Here is a 23,006-nt window from a genome sequence, read left to right as displayed (position 1 = left end):
GAACAGCTTAGGTTCACATGTTTTGGATATGTAGCAGAATTAAAGCAGAATTTCCCCAGCAGATCTGCAGCAAATCCGCAGGTTAGAGTTACAGTACAGTTACAGTAGAAAATCTGTAGCATTTTTTCCTCTACATGTAATTCATATTAATATTTCCGCTGCCAATGTTACGTAGCATATCCGCAATGTGTGATCGCAGCTTTAACACTTTCTTCTGTGTACATTGCTGAAGAATATACAGTATGGTGCTCTACTGTTAGAGTGTGGCGCATTGGTTGGATCTTATTGCTAGTCTTAGTAAGTATTGTAAATCAATAGAAGATTGAAGCAAGCAGATTGCAAGAACATTACATATTAAACTATGAGTCGTCTTCTGTTGAATTCGTCCCTGCACACTCCAATGCCAGCTGCACATACCTTGAGCTGCATGAATAAATGAATGGAAAGGTCTTGTATGACAATTCTATTAGTGTGATAAGAAGCCAAGAGAGCGATCATACACTAGCCTGCTTACTATGTAATAGGAAGAGCTGGAATCCCTTGGGTCTTATGAATGCTACTGATCTCTGGAGAGGCAACACCTGTTTATTTGCATCATATTCCACAGCTTCTGAGTCCTGTAGAGCCAACTCATTTTTCCTAACAAAGAATTAACCTATTAAGAGTATTTGTATATTTTTAGATAAAGGATTATGTATATTAACATTTTCACCTTTCTGAGTTGAAGCAGGATATATACTGTTCACATTGATGGGCCTTTTACTTAAATTAAGATGTTTAGAGGATCTTTTGTATGTAAGAATATTGCAGCACTCTAACCAATTCTCCTGACATGTAATACTACTTTCTGCCACTAGATGGGAGAAGCAGCTCAAAAAATGAATGCCTCTTATTTGTGCTTTTTAAAAATTACTTCCTATAACAGCTGCATATTAATGCAATTTCTGAAGTAATACAGAAATCACTTGTATATGTCACAGAACTGTCAAGTCAACCAGGCTATTGGCTTTTTTCCCCTTTTTAATAAAGAAGTCTGGATATATTCTTTTTTTATCATCAGCCATTTTCTCTTACATGTACCAACCTGATACATTTCTGAAAAAAAACAAACATGAACCACTGGCTAGCTACCATCCTTGGGGCTCATTTGCAGCCGCAGCATTTTAATCTGCAGCCGTGAATAGTTTACATTTAATATCCGACAAGCCAGATTTTATGATAGTTTATTAATCTTTCATGAAATGCATTTAAAACTGAGCAATATCTCATTTAACATGCTGAGTAATTATGGCCCTTTAAGAGATCTTTTAAACGGATTTTACAATTCTAAGCCTCCCTAATCCACTTGCTGCAATAAAATCTGTGTAATGTGACAGCTCCAAGGAAGCATCCATCTTTAACAAAGATATGAGGCTGATCCCAGAAGGCTTTGCTGTAGGATATTTATTCTCATGCATACCGTATCTGTACACAGCACACCACATCATCCCTTGGATAGCATTTTCCTAGTACAGATATGTCTGCACTCACCTTTCATTGATTTTTCTTTAAGGACTCCAATTTCTCCTGGTATAATTTTAATACTTTACCGCATTATGCTAGGAAAACTCTTGACGGGCTGCAAGTCACATGGTTGCACATACGATACATATCTCCTGACAGAGTATCGCAAAATCATGTTTTGCTTTGTTCAAAGCTGTCCATCTGGTGCTATACATCTCAGGATATATAAAGCCAAGTGGAAAGGTAAGAAAGGACCCATCTATGCATTGCACTTACCTGTGTTTCTCTGTTTTATATCAAAGGGAACATGAACTCAAGACCAGCCTACACAATGAAGATGAAAAACAGGTGAATGTTCATTGATTCTTACATTCATCATAAAGAATAATGCGGCACACTAGTACAAATCAAACCATTTTTTACACTCTGTTTATTTTTATGGCCTCCCGCTGTCACCTTTTTCCTCCTGTAATCCTTTATCAGTATAGTACTGGTCATTTTCAACCAATCTCTTTAGCTTTTCGAGAGGACTGCCTCCTACTGGATCCCAGTAGGGCTGTTGACCCTTGGTGCTGTGCCACATATCCACTGCTTTAAGGGGAAATGTAGAGCCACATGCAGAATTTAACAGAGAGGATCTCAATGGAGCCTTAGAGACAGATGTAAATATAGTCTTAAAGAGGTTGTACGATATCCACAGGGTAGTAGATAACTTGCTGATCAGGGGGGATCCTCACAAATTCCAAAAACTGGGCTTCTGTGTCCCCTGATCCTCCTCAGGACCGACTTGGTGCACCCCATGCAGTGAGGAGGAAAATGAATGCAGTGCCAGTTGTGCAAGCACGCTCCCACTGCACTCATTTTCAATGGGACTGCTGGAGATAGCAGGGCAGCATTCATCCGCATTGAAATGAATGGAGTGTCAGCTGCACATGCTTGGCCAGTGATCTATTCACCTCTCTGGTCAAGTCTCAGGATCCTTGGGGATCTCAAAGGTGAGACCCCCACCAATCAGTAAATTATCCTCTATCCTGTGCATAGGCCTCGACAAACAAAGATGGCTGCACTGCTTTTTTGCCTACCTTATGCACATTCTATATTAGTATATATCGGTAGTCTAAGACACTACATGCTGCTTTGGCTGGACAGCAATGCTTATATGGGCAGTGCTGGTCAATCAAAGCAGGTGCAGTGGCTTACACTCTATGCATTAGCATGCATCATTAGTCTATTAGGTAATCAGAGAGGCGTCCATCTCTGTTTGTCCAGGCCCGCAGGGTCACTTGAACCATATTCAAGATCTCTGCTTTCCTAATCACAGGCTAAAAACGTCTATCCTGGCTTATCGTCTTAGAACTACAGTTTAATGCAATGTATCAAGTGCAAACATCTTCATCATGACTTGGATTCCAGGCTAATAATTTACATCTACACTGATACACTGTATCTACAGCTATGTGAAAGAAGGGGTAGGACTGTATAGATTCTAAAACATGCCTATCATGATAATTTTCTTCAGTACCATAAGTATTTAGTAGGGAAAAGTTGCATCTTTCTCACCTTCTACCTGCATGTAGCCACCCATTTCTTGCCTGAAGACTTTCTGAAATTGTTCAGAAACCAACTCAGTCCTCAAAAGATCCATTTTTAGAAATGGAGTAAGTAAACGGGAAGAAAGGAGAGTGGTGCTACTGCTGCTTCTATTCTTTTGTGTGTGTAAATGGCGGGTTACCTCTAAAGGGTTAGAATGTTGCCATGAGATGGATCGTGACTTAAGCCAAAAATTGCTCAAAAATCTCCGTATACACCAAAATTTATCCCAAATGTCAGCACACTGGAACTAAGCATGCTCAGTAGGAACTTTCTAGAGACTGAAGCTTTGGTTATAAAAGGAACCCTTTTGTGCTCCGTCACAGTGGAGAGTCAGTGCTGAGCAGAGTGAGCTGGAGTTGCTGCTGAAGCTGAGCCTGAGAGCTGACGAGCTGCTGCCTGTACGGGAAAGCTAATGAGCTGTTGAGAAAGGACGGCGACCGGAGAGTTCCTGGTATCTGCAGCCAAGAGAAAGAGGGCCGAACATGATGTGAAACTTGCTGATAATAGTCGAGTGTCAGTGATATTCTTCTCCCAAAATTATTTCCTATTGTGCACAAAGTATTATTTTTAGGATCTAGTTGGCCATAGTTAGTGACAAGTGATTCTAACGTTTAATTGCGGCCTCTCATACAAGCTTTGGGTTCAGATAGCTCAGGCCATTAGCCCAAAGGCCCTCACTGCTCTTCCATGGAGCCATACTTCATCAGATATTTCTTTCAGTACCAGGCATTCCACAGATTTAACACTATCTTGGCATTTAAACATCTTAATTGTAATTACTCCTTTAACGACTTCATCAGCCCTTTGACCCCTGAAGGGTTGTAAGATTCACTAGGCTGAGAATTTGCCTGACTGCAGAAAAACCCTATTTAGTGGGAGCTATACTATTGATAGCTTTTGAGTATATCAAAACTCACCTACTAAAAGGATCTAATAGACAGCGATGCATTACCTGGGGAACTTTTTTTAGTGCGCAGACTATCTGGGTATTGACCAAGACATCACTCTAAGTGATAACTGGGCACTGTTCCTCTAGGAAATATTATTAGGCTATCAAGTACCGCATATTAGCTTAGGAGGAATTACTGCAGCGATCACTCCTCATAGTGGGGTGCTAATTCAATACAGTACCTTACCTATACTTACTCATTGCCTCTAATGGATTATAGTCCTAATCTATAAACAATTTTCTATACTCAGTTCATGACTGATAATCTTTCTCCAGGGAATCATCCCAGGAGATACTTGAGCCCCTGAGGAGCCCACGCAGTTGGCGAAACGCGTAGGGAAATTACAAGGTCTATTTTGTACATAAAAACATCTGGGCAATTACAAGGTCTATTCTGTACATAAAAACATCTCATGTCTATTATACATTGGACTATATGAGTTGCATGTAGATTCCGGCTGATTACGACATCATGTTCAGGTTCGGAAAAAATGCATAGGTTTTTTGGAACATTAAAACCAAGAAACCCCCCCAAAAAAGAGCTATCTTTTGGACGTAAAAGACCTAATAAAGAAAACGTCCAAGATCGATACTGATCTTGAAGTGTTACTGTATGATACAATTTCACATTCCCTATCGGATAGTGGATTTTTTTTTTGTTTGTGTGTCCATAAGGTTTTTAAGCAATATTTATTAAAAGTTAATTTTTATGAATTTATATTTTTGGGTCCTAAAAGTGAGCTTGATTAAGTAATTGGGACCTTACTGCCTCTGTGAAGTGGTGCCTATCTCGGACAACCCTGCATTTCCTCCTGGGTCCTCTAATAACCACTTCCTGGGTAAAGATAAATATAAGCCTCTTTATTTTACACACATACTTGTGGTCATAAAGATCTATGTGTCAAGTTTCCTGAATATGGATGTGGAAAACCATTTACTTGCATGGGTGGCACATTTCACATGGATTTGATGCGGAATTCGGTGTGGACATCAATGTCAAATCCTCGATGTATGAATTTAGTCTTAATCATCGTCTTAGTTACATAGTACAGAGTGTTTCACTGAAAGTGCAATTCTTATTTCGGCTAGTAATTTGTGTAGAACTGTACTCATTTTCAGGTGTCTAATGTTTATGTCCTGCTTCCCACCAAGGGAAGGTATACAAATATCTGAAGGGCTGTCACAGTGCAGAGGGATCAGCCCTATTCTCCTTTGCACAAGGAAAGACTAGAAGCAATGGGATGAAACTGAAAAGAAGGAGACACAGATTAGATATTAGACAGTGAGGGGGATCAATGAGTGGAACAGGTTACCACGGGAGGTGGTGAGTTCTCCTTCAATGGAAGTGTTCAAACAGAGGCTGGACAAATATCTGTTTGGGATGAGTAAATCCTGCATTGAGCAGGGGGTTGGACCCGATGACCCTGGAGGTCCCTTCCAACTCTACCATTCTATGATTCTATAGATGTATTGTTTGTCGGGGCAGCACCCGCTGGCCTTTTGTTCACATTTCTAGAGAAGGTGGGGCTCATTTTTTTCCCATAGTAGCCAATCAAATCTCAGCTTTTATTTTACCAAGTTTCAGAAATGACAGCTGAACTCTGATTAGTTGCTCTGGGCCACAAGGACAGTATTACTGTTGGACAGTTTTGATAAATGAGGCCTTGCATCATCTGTGAGGTTTTCTCACTGCTTAAATGACAGGAACTTTGTTGAATGCACACAATGGAGGGTGGTCAAAGATGTCAGCCATCACAATCCAGGATGTGAGGGTACATTTGCTCCATTCCACGCAAAAATGTTTTGTTGTTTATCTCAAGAAACTGGTAAGTCCTTGGCAACATGTCAGTGAGCAGCAAAGCAAGCGATGTTGACTCCCTACCGCATCACAGATGTTCAGGAATTGCAGCTGCCTGATGTGGGGAATCACATGGAGTATGGGAAGCGGTTCCAGCGAAATGTAGACCAACATCAAGAACTGCTGGACCTCACGAGATTCACAGACGAAATGTGGTTCCATCTGTGTGCCCACATCAATAGCTAAAACACTCGGGCTACAACTAACCCACATGAAATCTATGAAAAAACACCATATCCCATAAATATTGGTGTATGTGCCAACACACCATTTGTTCTATCTTCTTCAATGATACCGTCAATGCTGAACGTTACGTGACGATATTCACAGAATTTGTGAACCAGCTGCATGATGAGAAGCTGCTAAATGGTTACTTACAGAAAGATGAGGCAACCTGTCACATGTTCAACCAGAGCATAGCAGAAATTCATTTTTTCTTCGGGGACAAGATCATCTTGTAGGGTTTGTGGCCACCGAGATCACCAGACTTAACAGGCAGATTTTTTCCAGTGATTCAATTTAAAAGGCAAAGCGCTCACCAATAAACTCAACACCATTGTGCTGAATAACATTAAATGCAATTGATGTGGGCATGTTGCAGCGTACTTTCGACAGCATGGAGCTCTGGGTTCAGAAGGCCTTGGAGGTCAGTGGTGGCCACTTCCAAAATTTTCTGTGATGTCTGTGAGCTTACCAAGAACCAAGCTTGGCGTCTGTATTCAGTCTTGTGAGATATCAGTGTCTTGAACACAAATATTGCAAAATTACTGGGTCGGGCTTCAAGTGAAAGACCTTGTATTGTGCAAGATTTTGAAACCTTTGATTTATTGTGCACCAAATACGAGATAATAGCTGTATATATCTGCTCTGGCTAAGGCTGAGCTCACACGACCAAATTGGATTCCGCATGCGGGAGACCTGCAGCAGATTCCGTCTGTGAGCCCGGCCGGTGACCCTACAAACGGCACTTCTGTATTACGTATGACCGCGGAGGCTTGCAGGTGGTCATGTGCTGTACAGTTTTTATGTTTGTTTGTTTGTATTTCCAGTGTGGTTGCTTAAGGATGACGTGGGTTGTTAATTGCGTATGGGCTGCAAGCATTTAAACCATCACTGACTCGTTCACTTATCGTTTGGTCTAAATGGCGCTCGTTTAGTCGTTCTCATTCCCTTATACAGCAAATGTGAATGACTGAAGGATTTCTCATTTGAACGTGCCAACGATGTGTCTGCTGTATAAATAGGCTGCATTCGCTCTTTCAAAAGCTAATCGTTTGTTGTATAAGCTGTGTAGGATAATTGGCTCCATCGAGGTCAATGTTCTATAAGGAGGCTCTTGGAGAAGTTGGAAACTTGGCTAGAGAACAAATTAGGTGTGATATAGATAATGTAAGGTTATAGGAGAACAAATTTAATCACTACACATAGCATGGTAAACACCAGGTAAAAACTAACACTGAAAAGGACTTGGGGCTATTAGTGTACTGAAAACTGAACTGTAGTAACGGCAAATAACATCACAGGAGACATCAAAAGCAGTATAGATGCACATGATGAAAACACAGTTTTACCTTTATAGAAATCACTAGTTGTACCGCACATAGAATCATTTTAAGTTCCTGTGTATAATAGCAAAGCTGGAGCGAGTGTAAAGAAAAGCAGCCAAAGTGACTAAGCCCTTAAGGACCAGGGTGTTTTGGTTCTAAAGAACCGGACACTTTTTAGGGATTTTACCCATGTGGTGGTTTTACTGCCCTATTTTTTCTCTTTAACTACCAAAATTATTTTTGCTGCCTTTTTTTCCCGTGACATATAGGGCTATTTTTTGTATCTTTTTTTTGTTTGTTTTTTTAGTTTTAGTGGGGCTAAAAAATAAAAAATATATTTTTAAAATGCATAGTTGTTTATTTTTAAAATTAGTATGAAGTACAGGAATGGTTTCCTCATTTTCTTTAGACATTTTGATATATAATTTGTATAGTCTTGGATTACAGAGCGCGTATGGCCAGTTTTGGTTGGCATCGGTGGTGGCTTGTTTTCTTTTTTATTTTATTCTGTATTTTTTTAAAACTAATTTTTATAACCATTTTTTTAACATCTATGTCCCCTATGATGTCATTTAACCCCTTTGGTGGTCATTCATGATGTGTTTTTTTTCTTACCCCACACTCTTACAGGGGAAACATCCCCCTGCAGTTACGATCGTCACTAACAGAGCTGATCTTGGTCTGCTATGACCCTGCAGCTCTGCTGTGATAGGGGGCACCCGACGATCATGTGATTGCTGGGTTGAATAGTGGAAGTAACACTTCCACTATCTCTCTGCACTACATAGTGCTCATTGAGCGCTATGTAGACTGTAAAGGAGAAGACAGAAGCAGTTAAAATCCACTTCTGCCTTCTCCTCTGGGTCCTTGGCTAGTTCTTACAGCACAGGACCTGACCTGCTCCTGCTATCTTGTAGGAGCAAGACCTTTAATCCTGCACTGGATTTTTGCCATCAACCGGAATTAAAGCTCAGGACCAAGCGTCGTAAATTTACCTCGCTTGGCCCTTAAAAGGTTAAGGGACAAACTAGTCTGCAGTATCCACAAACATTAGCAAAATGAAGGACTGCAATGTTGGAAAAATTGCCATATTTGCAGTCAGAAAGTAATTTTTATCCAATAATCGGGGCAATTAGCAGTAATCTCATAGTGGGTTGTTAATTTCCTTCCGTTGGATCACTACAACATGACTATAGGTTGTACTTGATGTCTTTTTTCAACCTATGTACTGTAACTACTGTATTTACTTCAGAAAAACTGTCTATTAGTTAAGGCCAAACCTGGTACAAGAGGTTTGCTAAAGGGGAAAATGTCACATGCTGCATTGTAGGATGCACAATTTAATTTAATTTGCACAAAATATAGTATAACAGCCATCTTTGACTAGTTTTGTAGAAAGTATTTACACCTAAATCTCACTGCATGGAACAGTTTTCAAAATATTTGCTTCTAGTTTTGAATTGTATCATTCAGCCTCCCAACTTGTCTGATTTTTAAGAAATACCATCTGCATCTTCATAAATATTAATTTGCAACTGAATACAATATAGAAGCAGTCTGTGGAAAGATATTTACCCAAAGACGTAACTGAAACCGTTTTTTTGCCTGGCACAATGCCCTAAGCCAAAAAGTGAGAAATGTCTGCATTGCTAAAGGAAAGAAAATATGAAGTAAAGGTACAGGATGTCTGCTGGGTCCTGTATGTGCGTACGTGACCCTGGAGTGCAGCATAATATCAAGTGAGCGAGTTCTCCGTGGATCCGCTTCAGTATACATCTACAGTAAAATGGGAAAATCGAGCAATTTCAAACGAAGCATAGTCATTGATGCTAAACTAGCTGGGACCAGTTTTTCAAAAACTACCAATGTTGTCCAATTTTTCTCATGCATCAGTGTCAAGGGTATACTGAGAACTGTGTGATTTAGGAAAAACATTTAGTGAATGGAGATCCTGTGGACATACACCACTCCTTGAGAAAATGGTTTATAGGACAATGTCAAGTATTGTTCTGACGAACAAGTGGTGTACAGTCAAGCAACTTGCAGCCAACTTCAATACTGATGCTCGAACTAACGTGTCCGAAAGAACAATTCTTCATTTCTTATCATGGATGGGCTATACCAGCAGATCACCAGTTCAAGGTACAGTTGCTATATAAGAGATACAGAAAGGTAAGACTCCACTGGGGAGAGTGCAAAAATTGCATAACTGAGCAGTCAAAGAACATTGCCTGGTCAGATGAATCCAGATTCTATTGCATCATGCTGATGGTAGGTCAGAATTTGGTGCAAGTAGCATGAATCACTGAGCCCTTCCTGTCAGCTGTTCAGGGCTAGTGAGTACCTCCATCTAATTTGTGGCAACTTCAAGAAGCTTCCTGTCCACATGGGTCAATATTCCTGTAGGATTATTTTGACACCTATTGGAATCTTTGCCACCATTAATTGGTGCAGTTCTGAAGGCCAAAGGAGGTCCAATACGCTACTAAATGGGCGACTATTTCATTAAGTGGGCATTCAGAGTGTCTCCAAAATGACAGGTCTTGTAGGGTGTTCCCAGAATGCAGTGGTTTGTACCTACCAAAAGTGGTCCAAGGAAAAGAGACCGGACAGTGATCCGGTGACAGGGCTCCCAGGTGCTGAAGGCTCATTGATGTATGTGGGGAATGAAGGCCAGCCTGTCCGGTCTGATGTTACAGAAGAGCTACTGTAGCAATAATTACTGAAAAAGTTAAGACTGGCTATTATAATATAATATAATATAATATATATATATATATATATATATATATATATATATATATATATATATATATATATATATATAAAGGTGTCAGAACACAAACAGTACATTACAGCTTGCTGGGTATGAGCTTTTAAAGCTGCAAAAGTGCCATCACTGATTTGTGTCCACTCTTGAAAGCGCTCACAATAGGCACATGAACATTAAAACTGGACCATGGAGCAATGGAAAATGTGACCTGGCCTGATAAATCATATTTCCTTTTACATCATGTGGAAGGCTAGGTACATGTGAGTCACTTGTCCTGGGGAACAGATGACACCAGGATACACTATGGGAAGAAGAAAAGCCATCCAAGGCACTGGAATGCTTTGCTAGAAAACCTTAGGTCCTGGCAATCATGTGCTGTTACTTTGACATGTATCCCCTATCTAAGCATTGTAAAGTCTCCAGATCCCAATCCGGTTGTCAATCAAGCATTTGAGGGATTGATGGAAAAACAATCCAGACGTAAATGATCTGCTTTCAACTCCTTGGTGACAAATTCAACAGGACACATTGCAAAGGATATGTGGAGTCCATGTCTTGGCAGCTCACAGCTGTTTTGGCAGCAAGAGGGGTATGCATGAATGTGTATACATACAGGGTGTCCCAAAATATGTATACACACTTCAACATGAAAAATATCAGCATAAAAGCTTTACTACTAGATTTCTATAGACATGAAAGGAGAGCTGTAAGACATGTTTGACTTCTGCAATCACATTAGGTGCTCAAAGTGGTCACCATTAATATCCAGACGCTCTCAAATTCCAACAACACATCACTGGTCTTGGATTGCTCAAAAGTCAAGCGTGCCTCCATTATTTTATTTGATTCTCCTGATGGCCATTGTGGCTTTTTAGCAATTGTGTGATTATTGACATCTTTAGAGACAACATAATATGTATTGCCACCATAATTCAATTTGGATTTTAAAAAAGAGCATGGAAAACCAGTATTGAAGGGACACCCTATGTTAATTTCAATGCACCGTCCAAATCGTCGACTTTTGGAAATAAACAAGAAAGGCTAGCTTATGAGGAATGTGAATTTATTTAGGCAAATTAAAGGAGATGTCTCGAGGAAGCAGTTAAATTTTTTTTTTGCCCAGTCCCCCCCATTAAGTACACATTACTAAGCCCCCCTGTAAATGACATTTCTAGCTGGTTTGTACTTACCGTTCCAGCGTTTCAGCAACTTATAAAAGTTTTCTCAAGATGGCCGCCGGCTCTTTCCCCGTCGCTCGCTGCAGCCCGACGTGCGCGCTCCCGAGACGCCGCCAGCTGTGTCTCCATGGCAACCGGACGCATCGCAGCCGCCGACCAGACGCCCCGCAGCCGCCGACCAGACGCCCACCGCCAGGCAGCAGGTAACCGGCGCTAGCCCCCGGCTCCCCAGCGCTAGACCCTCAGCCCAGGTGAAGGCCCCGGAGCCCAGCGCTAGGTTCCGGAGCCCAGCGCTAGTTCCCCCGGCCTAGCGGCAGCCCCCCCCGGCCTAGCGGCAGCCCCCCCCCGGCCTAGCGACAGCCCCCCCGGCCTAGCGACAGCCCCCCCCGGCCTAGCGGCAGCCCCCCCCGGCCTAGCGACAGCCCCCCCCGGCCTAGCGACAGCACCCCCGGCCTAGCGGCAGCCTCCCCCGGCCTAGCGGCAGCCTCCCCCGGCCTAGCGACAGCACCCCCGGCCTAGCGGCAGCCTCCCCCGGCCTAGCGACAGCCCCCCCATCGCAGCGGCAGCCCCCCCCGGCCTAGCGACAGCCCCCCCCGGCCTAGCGACAGCCCCCCCCGGCGCAGCGGCAGCCCCCCCCCCCGGCGCAGCGACAGCCCCCCCCCCCGGCGCAGCGCTAGTTCCCCCGGCGCAGCGCTAGTTCCCCCCCGACCCATCACTTACCTGGGACGCTTCTCGGGGCTGCTGGGCTGGGCTGGGCTTCTCCGCTGGGCAGCTCCAGTTTCTGCACCTTCCTCTAACAGAGGAAGGTGCAGAATGGCCGCTGCAGCGCGCTCCCGAGCAGTGACAGCTCGTCTGCGCATGCGCAGAAGAGCTGTAGCGGGGAGCACACTGAAGCGGCTCGTGCTGAATAGAGAAGACCGGACTGCGCAAGCGCGTCTAAAAAAGCAAGCTGCCAGCGAATTTAGACGGAACCATGGAGACGAGGACGCTAGCAACGGAGCAGGTAAGTGGAATAACTTCTGTATGGCTCATATTTAATGCACGATGTATATTACAAAGTGCATTAATATGGCCATACAGAAGTGTATAACCCCACTTGATTTCGCGAGACCACCCCTTTAATACTGTGATCGCTGCTAAAGGTAGATATCTTGATGAAAGAGAAATACAAAGCATGTTTATTTGACTTATTTGTGGTGTATTGAAATTAATGAGCTATTAAATTAGTGATCTAAGTGTGTTCTAAAACGATTATATTACATACATGCACACAGGCATTTCATTATATTTCAGTGTCTTTTAAGGTGGCATCTATGGACCTTTGTGTTGAGATCTGTTTAATTCTTATGTAGTATGAATTGTGTGTTTTGTATTACCAACTTTTTAGCTACATAATTCATATTTCCTTAAAACAATGAGCTGAGCAATGTTTTCATATAGTTAACCTATAGAATAACTACAACATGGGATAGCCTACCAGTATTACATGATCCAGTGACCTTCACTTTCAAGCCACATCAAGATGGGCTGCTAATAGAAGTTTATGCTCCATTCTTTGATGACCCAAAAGCACCACATGGGAAACCTGGGGAACCCTTCAATGGTCTTTGGGATTATGAAGGTAAGCTGCATTTTGTATTGTATTAATCACCCTCTTTATGGTCTTTACTAACTCTTGTAATAAACTATTTTTTCTTTGAATTCTTTTACAGTAGACCCTCAACTTACAGTATTAGAGGGGTTGTCCAGTTGTAAACTATTGATGGCCTAACCTAAGGTTAGGCCATCAAATAGTAGATTGGCACAGGTGAGTCACCCAAGAACCCTGCTGATCAGCTCATGCTAGATCAGTGCACTGAGCTGATTTCTGCAGGAAGCAAACCGCTCCATTCCCACAATAGAGGCCAGGCTTGGTATTGCACTCATGCACTTCAATGGGAACATCGATGCCTGTAATACTAAGCCTGACCACTGTAGTGGGAATGGAGCTGTTTACTTCCTGCAGAAATCAGCTCAATGCATGGACACACCAACCTGGCTAACAGCTAAATGGCGGAGGTGGCGGTGTCCTGTGTGACCAATCTGCATAGATCTATTATTAATGGCCTAACTTGAGGATAAGTTTACAACTGGAAAACCCTTTTAATTTGTCCCAGGATGACTGTTGTAAAATGTTACTCAGATGATTACTCTAGAATACTATAAACGGTTCAACTGTAGAATACTAGCAAATGTTTCTTTAGTTCCAAAATGTAAGCCTAAGGGGGTTTTCACACATGCAGATTTGAATTGTGGATTCCGCTATTCCCGCAGACGATAAGCGATAATACACAGGCATTGAAATGCATGGACTTTCACCTGTTCACTCGCACTTGGAGGTAGGAGTTGTGGAATCCGTGAACAGAAGAAGAATCGCAGCACGCTCTATTTTACTGCAGATTTCGAGTGCGTGGACTCCATTGATCTCAGAAAGAGGAAACAGAGAGAGAATGTTACCTGGAGAATATAAGTCTACTTTCTGATGTCATTCCCTGCTTTTGAGCTTTTACTGCGGAAAACCGCATGCATACGTGACCATGCGCAATTTGTTTCCATTATCATTCGCAGATCTTCTGCTGCGGATATCCGCACGCATAATCCAACCCACTTGTGTGAACCTGACCTAACAAAGGAAGGAAGGTGACTTCCCTTAAAGTCAATGTTTGACCTTTCAACAGGCCTTGACAACATGACTAAAGATATAAGCCAAACCAGAGTTTTCTCTAGAAGGAAAATACACCCATCGTAGACCGGGTGTTTCACGGTGTTTGCCCCTCAAGTCAGGTCTAAAGGAAGGTCTCATACTAGCACAGATATGAGAACTGTACTTGTAGCACAGGTAGAGAGCAGCGCAGTTTATGTAGAACAGGTAGAAAGCAGTAACATACATATAGTACAGGAAAAGAGCTGTACACTAGAGGTAGCATAGGTAGAGAGCAGAATAGTACATGTAGTGCAGGTAGAAAGCAGTTCAGTTTGTGTGATACACACAGTGATCAGTAAGTACCGTACAATGATAGCACTGTATGGTAGATATAGCATATGGGGGAGCAGTAAATTGCATGTAGTACATATAGGCAGCAGCACAGTACATGATGCATAGAGAGTAGTACATACAGTGCAGGTAGAGAGCAGTACTGTACATGCAGGATAGGTAGAGAGTAGTACATACAGCATGGGTAGAAAGCAGTACCATACATACAGCACAAGTCGAGAGCAGTGCTGAAGAAGCAATACATATAGAGAGCAAATCAGTACATACAACACAGGTAGACAGCAGTACTGTGCATATAGTACAAATAGAGAGCAGTACTCTACATACAGTACAGATAGACAGCAGTACTATACATGTAGTACATATAGAGAGCAGCACATACATCACAGATAGAGAGCAGTACTGTGCATGTAGTACATATAGACAGCTGCACTCTACATTCAGCACAGGTAGAGAGCAGTACTGTACATCAAACAATCATATCTTACTATTCCTCTAAAATCAGTACTACGTGTTTTGGACTATACAACCTAAGAGGCAAAAGTACCATAGACCCAACATTGAAGGTAGTATCTAGAGTATTTCCTATGGCAGATATCTCATCAACACCATCACCATTATATCCTATCTTAGCTAACTCAATTTTTTACTGAAATATTTAATTCTTGGATCTTAGACAATAAGTTTAGAGTCTGTGGAGGAGGTGCTGTGGATAGGGGGGGGGGGGGGCAGTGCTCCCATCACCTCCCAGTTCTTCATACTTTCATTGCGGCCTTTCTCCTGGTGCCTGGAGGCCTTTGACAGGTGCCATACTGCTAGTCAGGTGATTCTATTTTCTTGTCACCTGGCTAGCAGCATGGTGTTTGCTGGAGGCTGCTGTGTGCTAGGAGGTGCGTGTGGAGGGTTGGTGGTGCTGTGACTGCATAGCTTGGGTGCGTGCACGCAGCTGGTTTTCCGCTGCTGGAGGTCCGTGGCATTTGCCAGGGAAAGGGAGGGGATGCACTAGAGCAGGGGTATCAAACTCATTTTCACTGACGGCCACATCAGGCTTATGGTGACCTTCAAAGGGCTGATGGTAAGACTGTATAGTAAGGGGCTGTTCACACCAGCATATTTGCGTACATAGTATGCAGTGAATAGAAGCCATTGATTTCAATAAGTTCATTCACATGATGTATATTTGCACACAGTATGACCTATTTTGTTGCATACTACGCACCCCAATAGGCCATTGAAGTGAATAGGCCGGGCAAATACGTGGTGAATGGCAGGAAACCTATGTATTCACTGCATTTCAGTGGGCCCATCTGCGTTCTTTTTTGCGTGCCCAAATATGCAGGCATAAGTGATTTTCGATTGCGCAAATACACAGCGTATTTGTGCGACTGAAATACGATTACGCCCATGTGAACGAGCCCTAATAGTGTCCCCCTATAGTTGTCGCAATAGTCATAGTGTCCCCTATAGTGGTCGTAGTAGTCATAGTGACTCTCATAATGGCCCCAGTAATAATATTGACACCCACAGTGGGCCAATTAGTCATAGTGACTCTCATTGTGTTCCCAGTAGTAACATGGTACCCCACAGTGGCCCCAGCAATAATATAACCCCCCCTCCAGCAGCATTAACCCCCCTCCCTCAGCAACATTAACCCTCTCAGCAACATTAACCCCCCCTCCCCTCAGCAACATTAACCCCCCTCAGCAACATTAACCCCCCCTCAGCAACATTAACCCCCCTCAGTAACATTAAACCCCCTCAGTAACATTAAACCCCCTCAGTAACAATATTATCCCCATCAGCAATATTAACCTCCTTCACTAATACCAACCCCTCAGTAATAATAGTCCCGCCCCAACCCATATACTTACCTCCTCCTTGCTGTCAGCGCCGCTCCCCCTTTGCTCGTGCTGAGCACGGGTGCACACTGACGTCAGTGAACACTTCCTCCCTGAGTCCTCTCCTGCGGAACTGAAGCGCTTGGGACTCAGGGGAGGAGGATGCCGGCTGCACACTGACATCAGAGTACGCGCCGGGATCAGCGCTAACAGTGATTACCAGTGGGTAATCGCTTCAGTGGTGAGTGGCCATCGGCACGCCGCGGGCCACATAAAATGAGGCAGCGGGCCGGATTCGGCCCGCGGGATTGTGTTTGACACATGTGCACTAGAGGGATGATGGGTGAAAGGCATTGTGTCGGTTGCGCATACGTGGCTAGTTTCAGGTCAGGATCTGCACCTATTTCTTTTGCAGGGGTGCTGTGGAATTTGCTATGGGTTTTCCTGCTCCTGGGGGTCAGCGGCATTTCCGCTGTATACTTTAGACCTCACACAGGCGTTTTCTTACCATGATTAGCGCGGTGCTTTCAGCACTGCGCTAATTGCAGTACAACTTCCATTGTTTTCAATGGGACCGCTCACACAGGAGCAGACAGTTGAAAAATGCAGCGTTTTTGCCAATGCCTGTGTGGGGGAGGCCTTATATGCATTTATTCTGTAGATCATCTAGTGTTTAGTAACAGAAGATCTGCATGCTTGTAAACTGACTCATTTACTTGAACACAAGACACTGAATACATTTGTGTTTGCAAGTAGAGGCTTAGGCTGCTTTTTTTTCATTTAAATTATTCCCTTGTCAGATCATCATCTGTAGGTGTTTTTTTCTAATATCAACTCAGTAGATTACAATGCAGACAATCGGGAATTGCGAATCTGTGATGTATGGTTATCGTTGTATCACATGTGATCAGATCACCTACCTGATTATGATCTTTTGTCTAGTAGTTCCGGTGTGCCATACAGTGAATGCATTGGACTTGTGGTTGACCACACTTTTTAGAATCATGCCTAAGCTTTAGGCCTCATGTCCACGGGGAAAATCAGGCCCGCCGTGGATTCTTCATGCAGAATCCCGCAGCGGGTCCCTCCTTTCCCGGGAACATAGGTCTAAAAATAAGATTAAACTCACCTGTCCGGACGCTGCGGATCTTCTCTCCGTTGCAGCCGGATTTTCTTTCTTCGGCCCGGCCAATGTGCTCGGCACACCGGCAGCGTGCCGCGCGCATGCGCCGGGCCAAAGAAAGAAGATCCGGCCGCGACGGAGGGAAGATACGCAGCATCCGGACAGGTAAGTTTAATTCAGGTTCGGAGCATGCCGCGTTTTTTTTCCCGCACACGCAATCCGCGTCTGAAGGGAAAATGACATCCGCAGGTATTTAACTACCTGCGGGTGTCCAATGCCTCCCTATGGGGCGCGGATCCGCGTGCAGGAAAAACGCTGCAGATTTTAAATAACAATTATCCCGTGGACATGAGGCCTTACTGTGTGATTTTAAAGGCATCATTTAGTAGCCATGTCTTGCTTAGGGACATAATTACAGTATCTTGTAGACATTATTGATGGATGACACTTGCAAAGACTGATGAGAAAGTCAATAACTGCAATGGCCTAAGATGTCACCTTTACTGTCTGGATCATGGCTCAGTGGTGGAGCATAATATCCCTTTATCTTCATAAGGAAAATATCGAAAGAACAGCAGGCTGAGAATGTATCAGTCCAAGAACTGTGGGCATCTCTGTGAGACATTACTTCTTCTTCATGCTTTGAAAACAAAGGATTTTTACAAAAATGGCTTCTTCCTATGTGTCACTTAAGCTCCAACAAACTAATAAATCTTCATTTTTCTTCCTTTTACTTGCAGTGGTTGAATCTTTTTTTCTGAACAGCAAGACCACTCAATATCTGGAAGTAGAGCTGTGCCCGTAAGTACATTTCTGCCTTTGTATAAAATCATTTTTAAGTGATGAAAACAATGACTTAAAGCCGACAGCACTGAACTGTGAATGCTATAGACATTTAGCAATGGAGCAGGTACAACATTGACTGTAAATGTACAGAGTTTCTATAAACTGTTAAGCTTTGACAGCCCTGACCCTTTGTCAATGTAAGTCAGAAAAAATGGCTCTATTTTACACTGTCAGTGAAACCCAGCCAAGAGGGAAGCATTTTGGATTAAGACATGTTTTAGTTGGCTGATGTACAAGCGAGCGTGAAGTCTTTAAATCTTGCTACTGAGAAAGACTCTGAATGACATATACACACTTCTTTATCCACACGCAGCAATGTCTTTGGCAGCCAACCGTTGTAAATGTTGATGTTTTAGGAAATAGGATGAAGAATATGAGTAAAACATACTATCCCTTGTGTCTCTCTAGTATCCTTACTGTTCCCCCCCTTTTGTAGGTTCTTTCTTTTCGTCTAATGTATGTATATACTTGGCTGCTTTCTATTTGCTACATCGCTCACATTTGTCCTTCTTCACCTTCTATAAAACAGCTTCCTAGCTATTTTTCTGTCTATCTGTCTATGTAAACTAAAGCATTGTGTTTTAACACTTAGACTTTGTGCACACCTCTTATCAGTGCTATGTTTGACATACAGTACATACCAGAAAAATCTCCTGACAAGTATGTCAAACATATCCACTGGGTTCCATTCACCCAATGAACGCCAAAAAAGTGTTGATTTACTTTCTTTCTACAATATAGGAAAGTGCAATAGACTGTTACAGTGGGCCATCGCAAAAGCATATACTGCAGGGTATATTTTCTTTTACAATTGGAATTAATGAAAAACACATGTTACTGTATGCCTACATTGTAGCCTTCTGCAGAAGGTATAGGCTTGGAAATCTTAACAACATATACCTCTGACGGAGACTTGAACGCAGTGTCCACACAGTCTTACCTGTCTACCTTCACCTGCTTTGATATGCCCCGCAAGCCATAATGAATACTACCCTGAAAAACCATTTTATTTGATACATCAATCTGGTAGTGTGTTGGACATCCTTTGACCTTCAAAACTGCGGTAATTAGTTATGGCATCCATCTACAGGTGTACACCAAGCATCCACCCCCCTTATTATCAAGAGGCAGTGTGAGTGGGTGTTTTATCGGTGCCCTCACAGGTGTTATTGGCTCCTCCATTTGGTAGTCAGCTACCTGCATGGTGAGAGGAGGATGCATCTATATGCACTCCTCAGTCAGTAAGTAACGGCCATTTTCTGTGATTGTTTTTAATTCTTGATTTCCCCTTCTGTGATGCATTTATATTAGTGTAGGGACCCACTACAACGCAAGGAACCGTGAAGTGGTTAGTGGGCTCATGTACCTTGGCCAACATTCAACCAATGCCTTGCATTTATTATTTATCATTCACATGCAGTGTGGCATTAAGACTCCAGGGGGAGCCCAGGGTGGCACTACCAATGTGGTTCACTGTTGGATATGCAGGGCAACCCGCCAAATTATCATGGCGTCATTAATAGGTTGCTGGTCTGCATGGTGAACTACATATATCAGAATGGTCTGGCACCCTGTATCCACTATGTATGGGAGTATACGCCAAGCATCCCCCCCCCTCATTATCAGGAGGCAATGTGAGTGGGTGTTTTATCGGTGCCCTCACAGGTGTTACTGGCTCCTCCATTTGGTAGTCAGCTACCTGCATGGTGAGAGGAGGATGCATCTATATGCATTCCTCAGTCAGTAAGTAACGGCCATTTTCTGTGATTGTTTTTAATTCTTGATTTCCCCTTCTGTGATGCATTTATATTAGTGTAGGGACCCACTACAACGCAAGGAACCGTGAAGTGGTTAGTGGGCTCATGTACCTTGGCCAACATTCAACCAATGCCTTGCATTTATTATTTATCATTCACATGCAGTGTGGCATTAAGACTCCAGGGGGAGCCCAGGGTGGCACTACCAATGTGGTTCACTGTTGGATATGCAGGGCAACCCGCCAAATTATCATGGCGTCATTAATAGGTTGCTGGTCTGCATGGTGAACTACATATATCAGAATGGTCTGGCACCCTGTATCCACTATGTATGGGAGTATACGCCAAGCATCCACCCCCCTCATTATCAGGAGGCAATGTGAGTGGGTGTTTTATCGGTGCCCTCACAGGTGTTACTGGCTCCTCCATTTGGTAGTCAGCTACCTGCATGGTGAGAGGAGGATGCATCTATATGCATTCCTCAGTCAGTAAGTAACGGCCATTTTCTGTGATAGTTTTGAATTTTTTATTTTCCCTTCTTTGATGTATTTCCATCAGCATGGTGCAACAGAAATCTTGATTCATCTGACCAGGCAATGTTTTTCTGCTGTTCTATGATCCATTTTTTTTTACTCTTTTGCCCAATGGAGTCTTGCCTTGCTGTTTCTCTTAGATAGCAGTGGCACTCCAACTGGTCATCTCTTGTTATAACCCATTCATGCTAAGATACAACGAGTTCTGTAGTCATACTGTAAATGTTAGTTGGAACATCAGCATTGTATTTGCCAGTAATTTTCTTGAACTGCACCACCTGTTCGTCAGAACGATTCTTGACATCCTCCACTCACTCCTTTTGTTACCAAGTTGTTTATGTTTAAAAGATTCCCTCTTGATGGGCGTTTTTCTCCGACCACACTATTCTTGGTAGACTCTCGAAACTGTTGCAAGTGAAAACTACTCAAGGTTAACAGATCTTGAAATACTGCGCACAGTACTGATGACTATGCCTTGTTCAAAGTCTAGCACTGATGACTATGCCTCGTTCAAAGTTTCTTGGGTCACTCAATTTTCCCATTCTAATGTGTGCTCACGCTTAACCTGATCTATGGAACAATTGCTCACTTGATTATATGCTGCATTTTGAGGTCACATGTCGAATTTCCATATAGGGAAGCTCCGGTTGTGAAAGGCAGGTATCTGTAATAAAGTGTCCATTCACTCGTACCGTTAAGGCTGTGATTTCAAAGGATAACTACTTCCCTATTATATAATTTCACTATGACCTTGATTAATAAAAACATTGTCCTCTGTGCCTTTCTAGCCGTTTCTCTTTATTTTTGTTAGTTGTATCATTTTATTAGATTTTCTTTTTCCTTTGTAGACCAAGATAGTAGTCTATAGAGCTGTGGATGTCATCTCTATGACATCATTATTACCACAGCTCTACTGGTATACTTCGTCATGCTTTCCCTTTAAATCTCAAGAAGTGTACACAACTTTCTTTGCTTCTTCCACCCTCACTGCTCCCTTGTCTCTTGTGCTGTTTAAGGGCTTAGTCAGACGGGCGTTTTTTGCCGTGATTTGCGCATGCGCATGCGTCCAGCGATTTTTTAAAACCATTGCTTCGCAATGGTATCGGACACATGAGCGCTTTTTATGCGCTCGTCCGAAAAATTATAGAACAAAAAATCGCAGATCGCACCTATCTGCGATCTGCGATTTCTGTTCGCTTCTGTATATGCGCTCAATGGGGCCGGCGGCAGCAGCGCCGACCCCATTGAGAACATATAGAAGACAAATCATTCTTCTCTGCCACAGCTGTAACAGCTGTGGCAGAGAAGAACGATGTTTGCCCATTGAATTCAATGGAGCGGCAATTGAAAGCAATGGGCTGCCGGCGTGCGCGGGGTGAATTGTCGGGAAGGGGTTAAATATATAAACCCTTCCCTGCAATTCATGCTAAAATGTGTTAAAATAAAAAAAAATTGTATACTCACCTTTCCGCTGCAGCCAGAGTCCAGCCGCGGCCGCTGTCAGTTCTCCTGAACTGCTTCTCGGCACTATTCAGCCGGCGGGGCTTTAAAATCCCCGCCTGCTGAATGATCTGCCTCTGATTGGTCACAGCCTGACTAATCAGAGGCCGGTTTCACTCACACACCCATTCATGAATTCATGAATGGGTGAGTGACTGCTGCCTCTCAGCGCTGAGCCAATCAGGGGCAGGTCTGACTCACATCCATTCATGAATTCATGAATGGGTGTGAGTGAGGCATGCCTCTGATTGGCTCAGCGCTGAGCCAATCAGGGGGCAGGTCTGACTCACACCCCCTTCACACCCACTGCAGGACGGCCGCTCGGAGCTGCCGGCAGAAGGTGAGAATGCAATTTTTTTTTATTTTAACACATTTTAGGATGAATTGCAGGTAAGGGCTTATATATTTAAGCCCTTACCGACAATTCATCCCGGGCTCGCCCGCAGCGCATTGCTTTCAATGGAGACGGCTGTATTGCCGTCTCCATTGAATGCACTGCGCTGGACAGCTCCGGCCCGTTTCTAATGAAACGCGGCTAGGAGCAGATTTTCGGGCGATTTGCGGGCGACTTGCGCGCACCGGTCACGCGATTTGCGAATGCGCATCCGTCATGCGATCCGCAAATCGCGGCAAAAAACGCCCGTCTGACTAAGCCCTAAGCCAATCATACTGAAGCAGCAGTAAAGTTGGAACATATTGTAATACAAAGAGGAAGGGAAACATTTCCAACCATTTCTATAGTAGCCCGTCACTCACAACTATGAGGGATGAGGGGTCATGAATACACCAGACTCATGCAAATGGGAAGATGAAACAATGCCTCTACAGCTCCATTTATTAGAAGGAAACATTCCTGCAAGCCAGTAGATTGCTGGCTTGTCTGGATGAGTGACCTATAACGTAGGTCAGGAAGGGTTTAGTTTTTCCTTAGGGAGAGCACCTAGAAAATATAAGGCCATGCGTGCTCCTCTGGG

The 23,006-nt window shown here is 43.3% G+C and overlaps 1 protein-coding gene across 1 annotated transcript in view; it reads left to right on the top strand.

Moving 5' to 3' along the window:
• LOC136573542 (UPF0462 protein C4orf33 homolog) overlaps positions 1-23,006 on the top strand; it is a 74,696-nt gene that overhangs the window by 11,800 nt on the left and 39,890 nt on the right. Inside the window, exons 2-4 of the mRNA XM_066574819.1 lie at positions 1,806-1,851; positions 12,842-13,022; positions 18,137-18,197. Coding sequence (XP_066430916.1) covers positions 1,806-1,851; positions 12,842-13,022; positions 18,137-18,197 — 288 coding nt within the window. The remainder of the gene's footprint in view (positions 1-1,805; positions 1,852-12,841; positions 13,023-18,136; positions 18,198-23,006) is intronic.

Source organism: Eleutherodactylus coqui, chromosome 7, assembly GCF_035609145.1.
Source record: "Eleutherodactylus coqui strain aEleCoq1 chromosome 7, aEleCoq1.hap1, whole genome shotgun sequence".
Lineage (NCBI taxonomy): Eukaryota > Metazoa > Chordata > Amphibia > Anura > Eleutherodactylidae > Eleutherodactylus > Eleutherodactylus coqui.
This window is presented reverse-complemented; position numbering and strand designations above follow the sequence as displayed.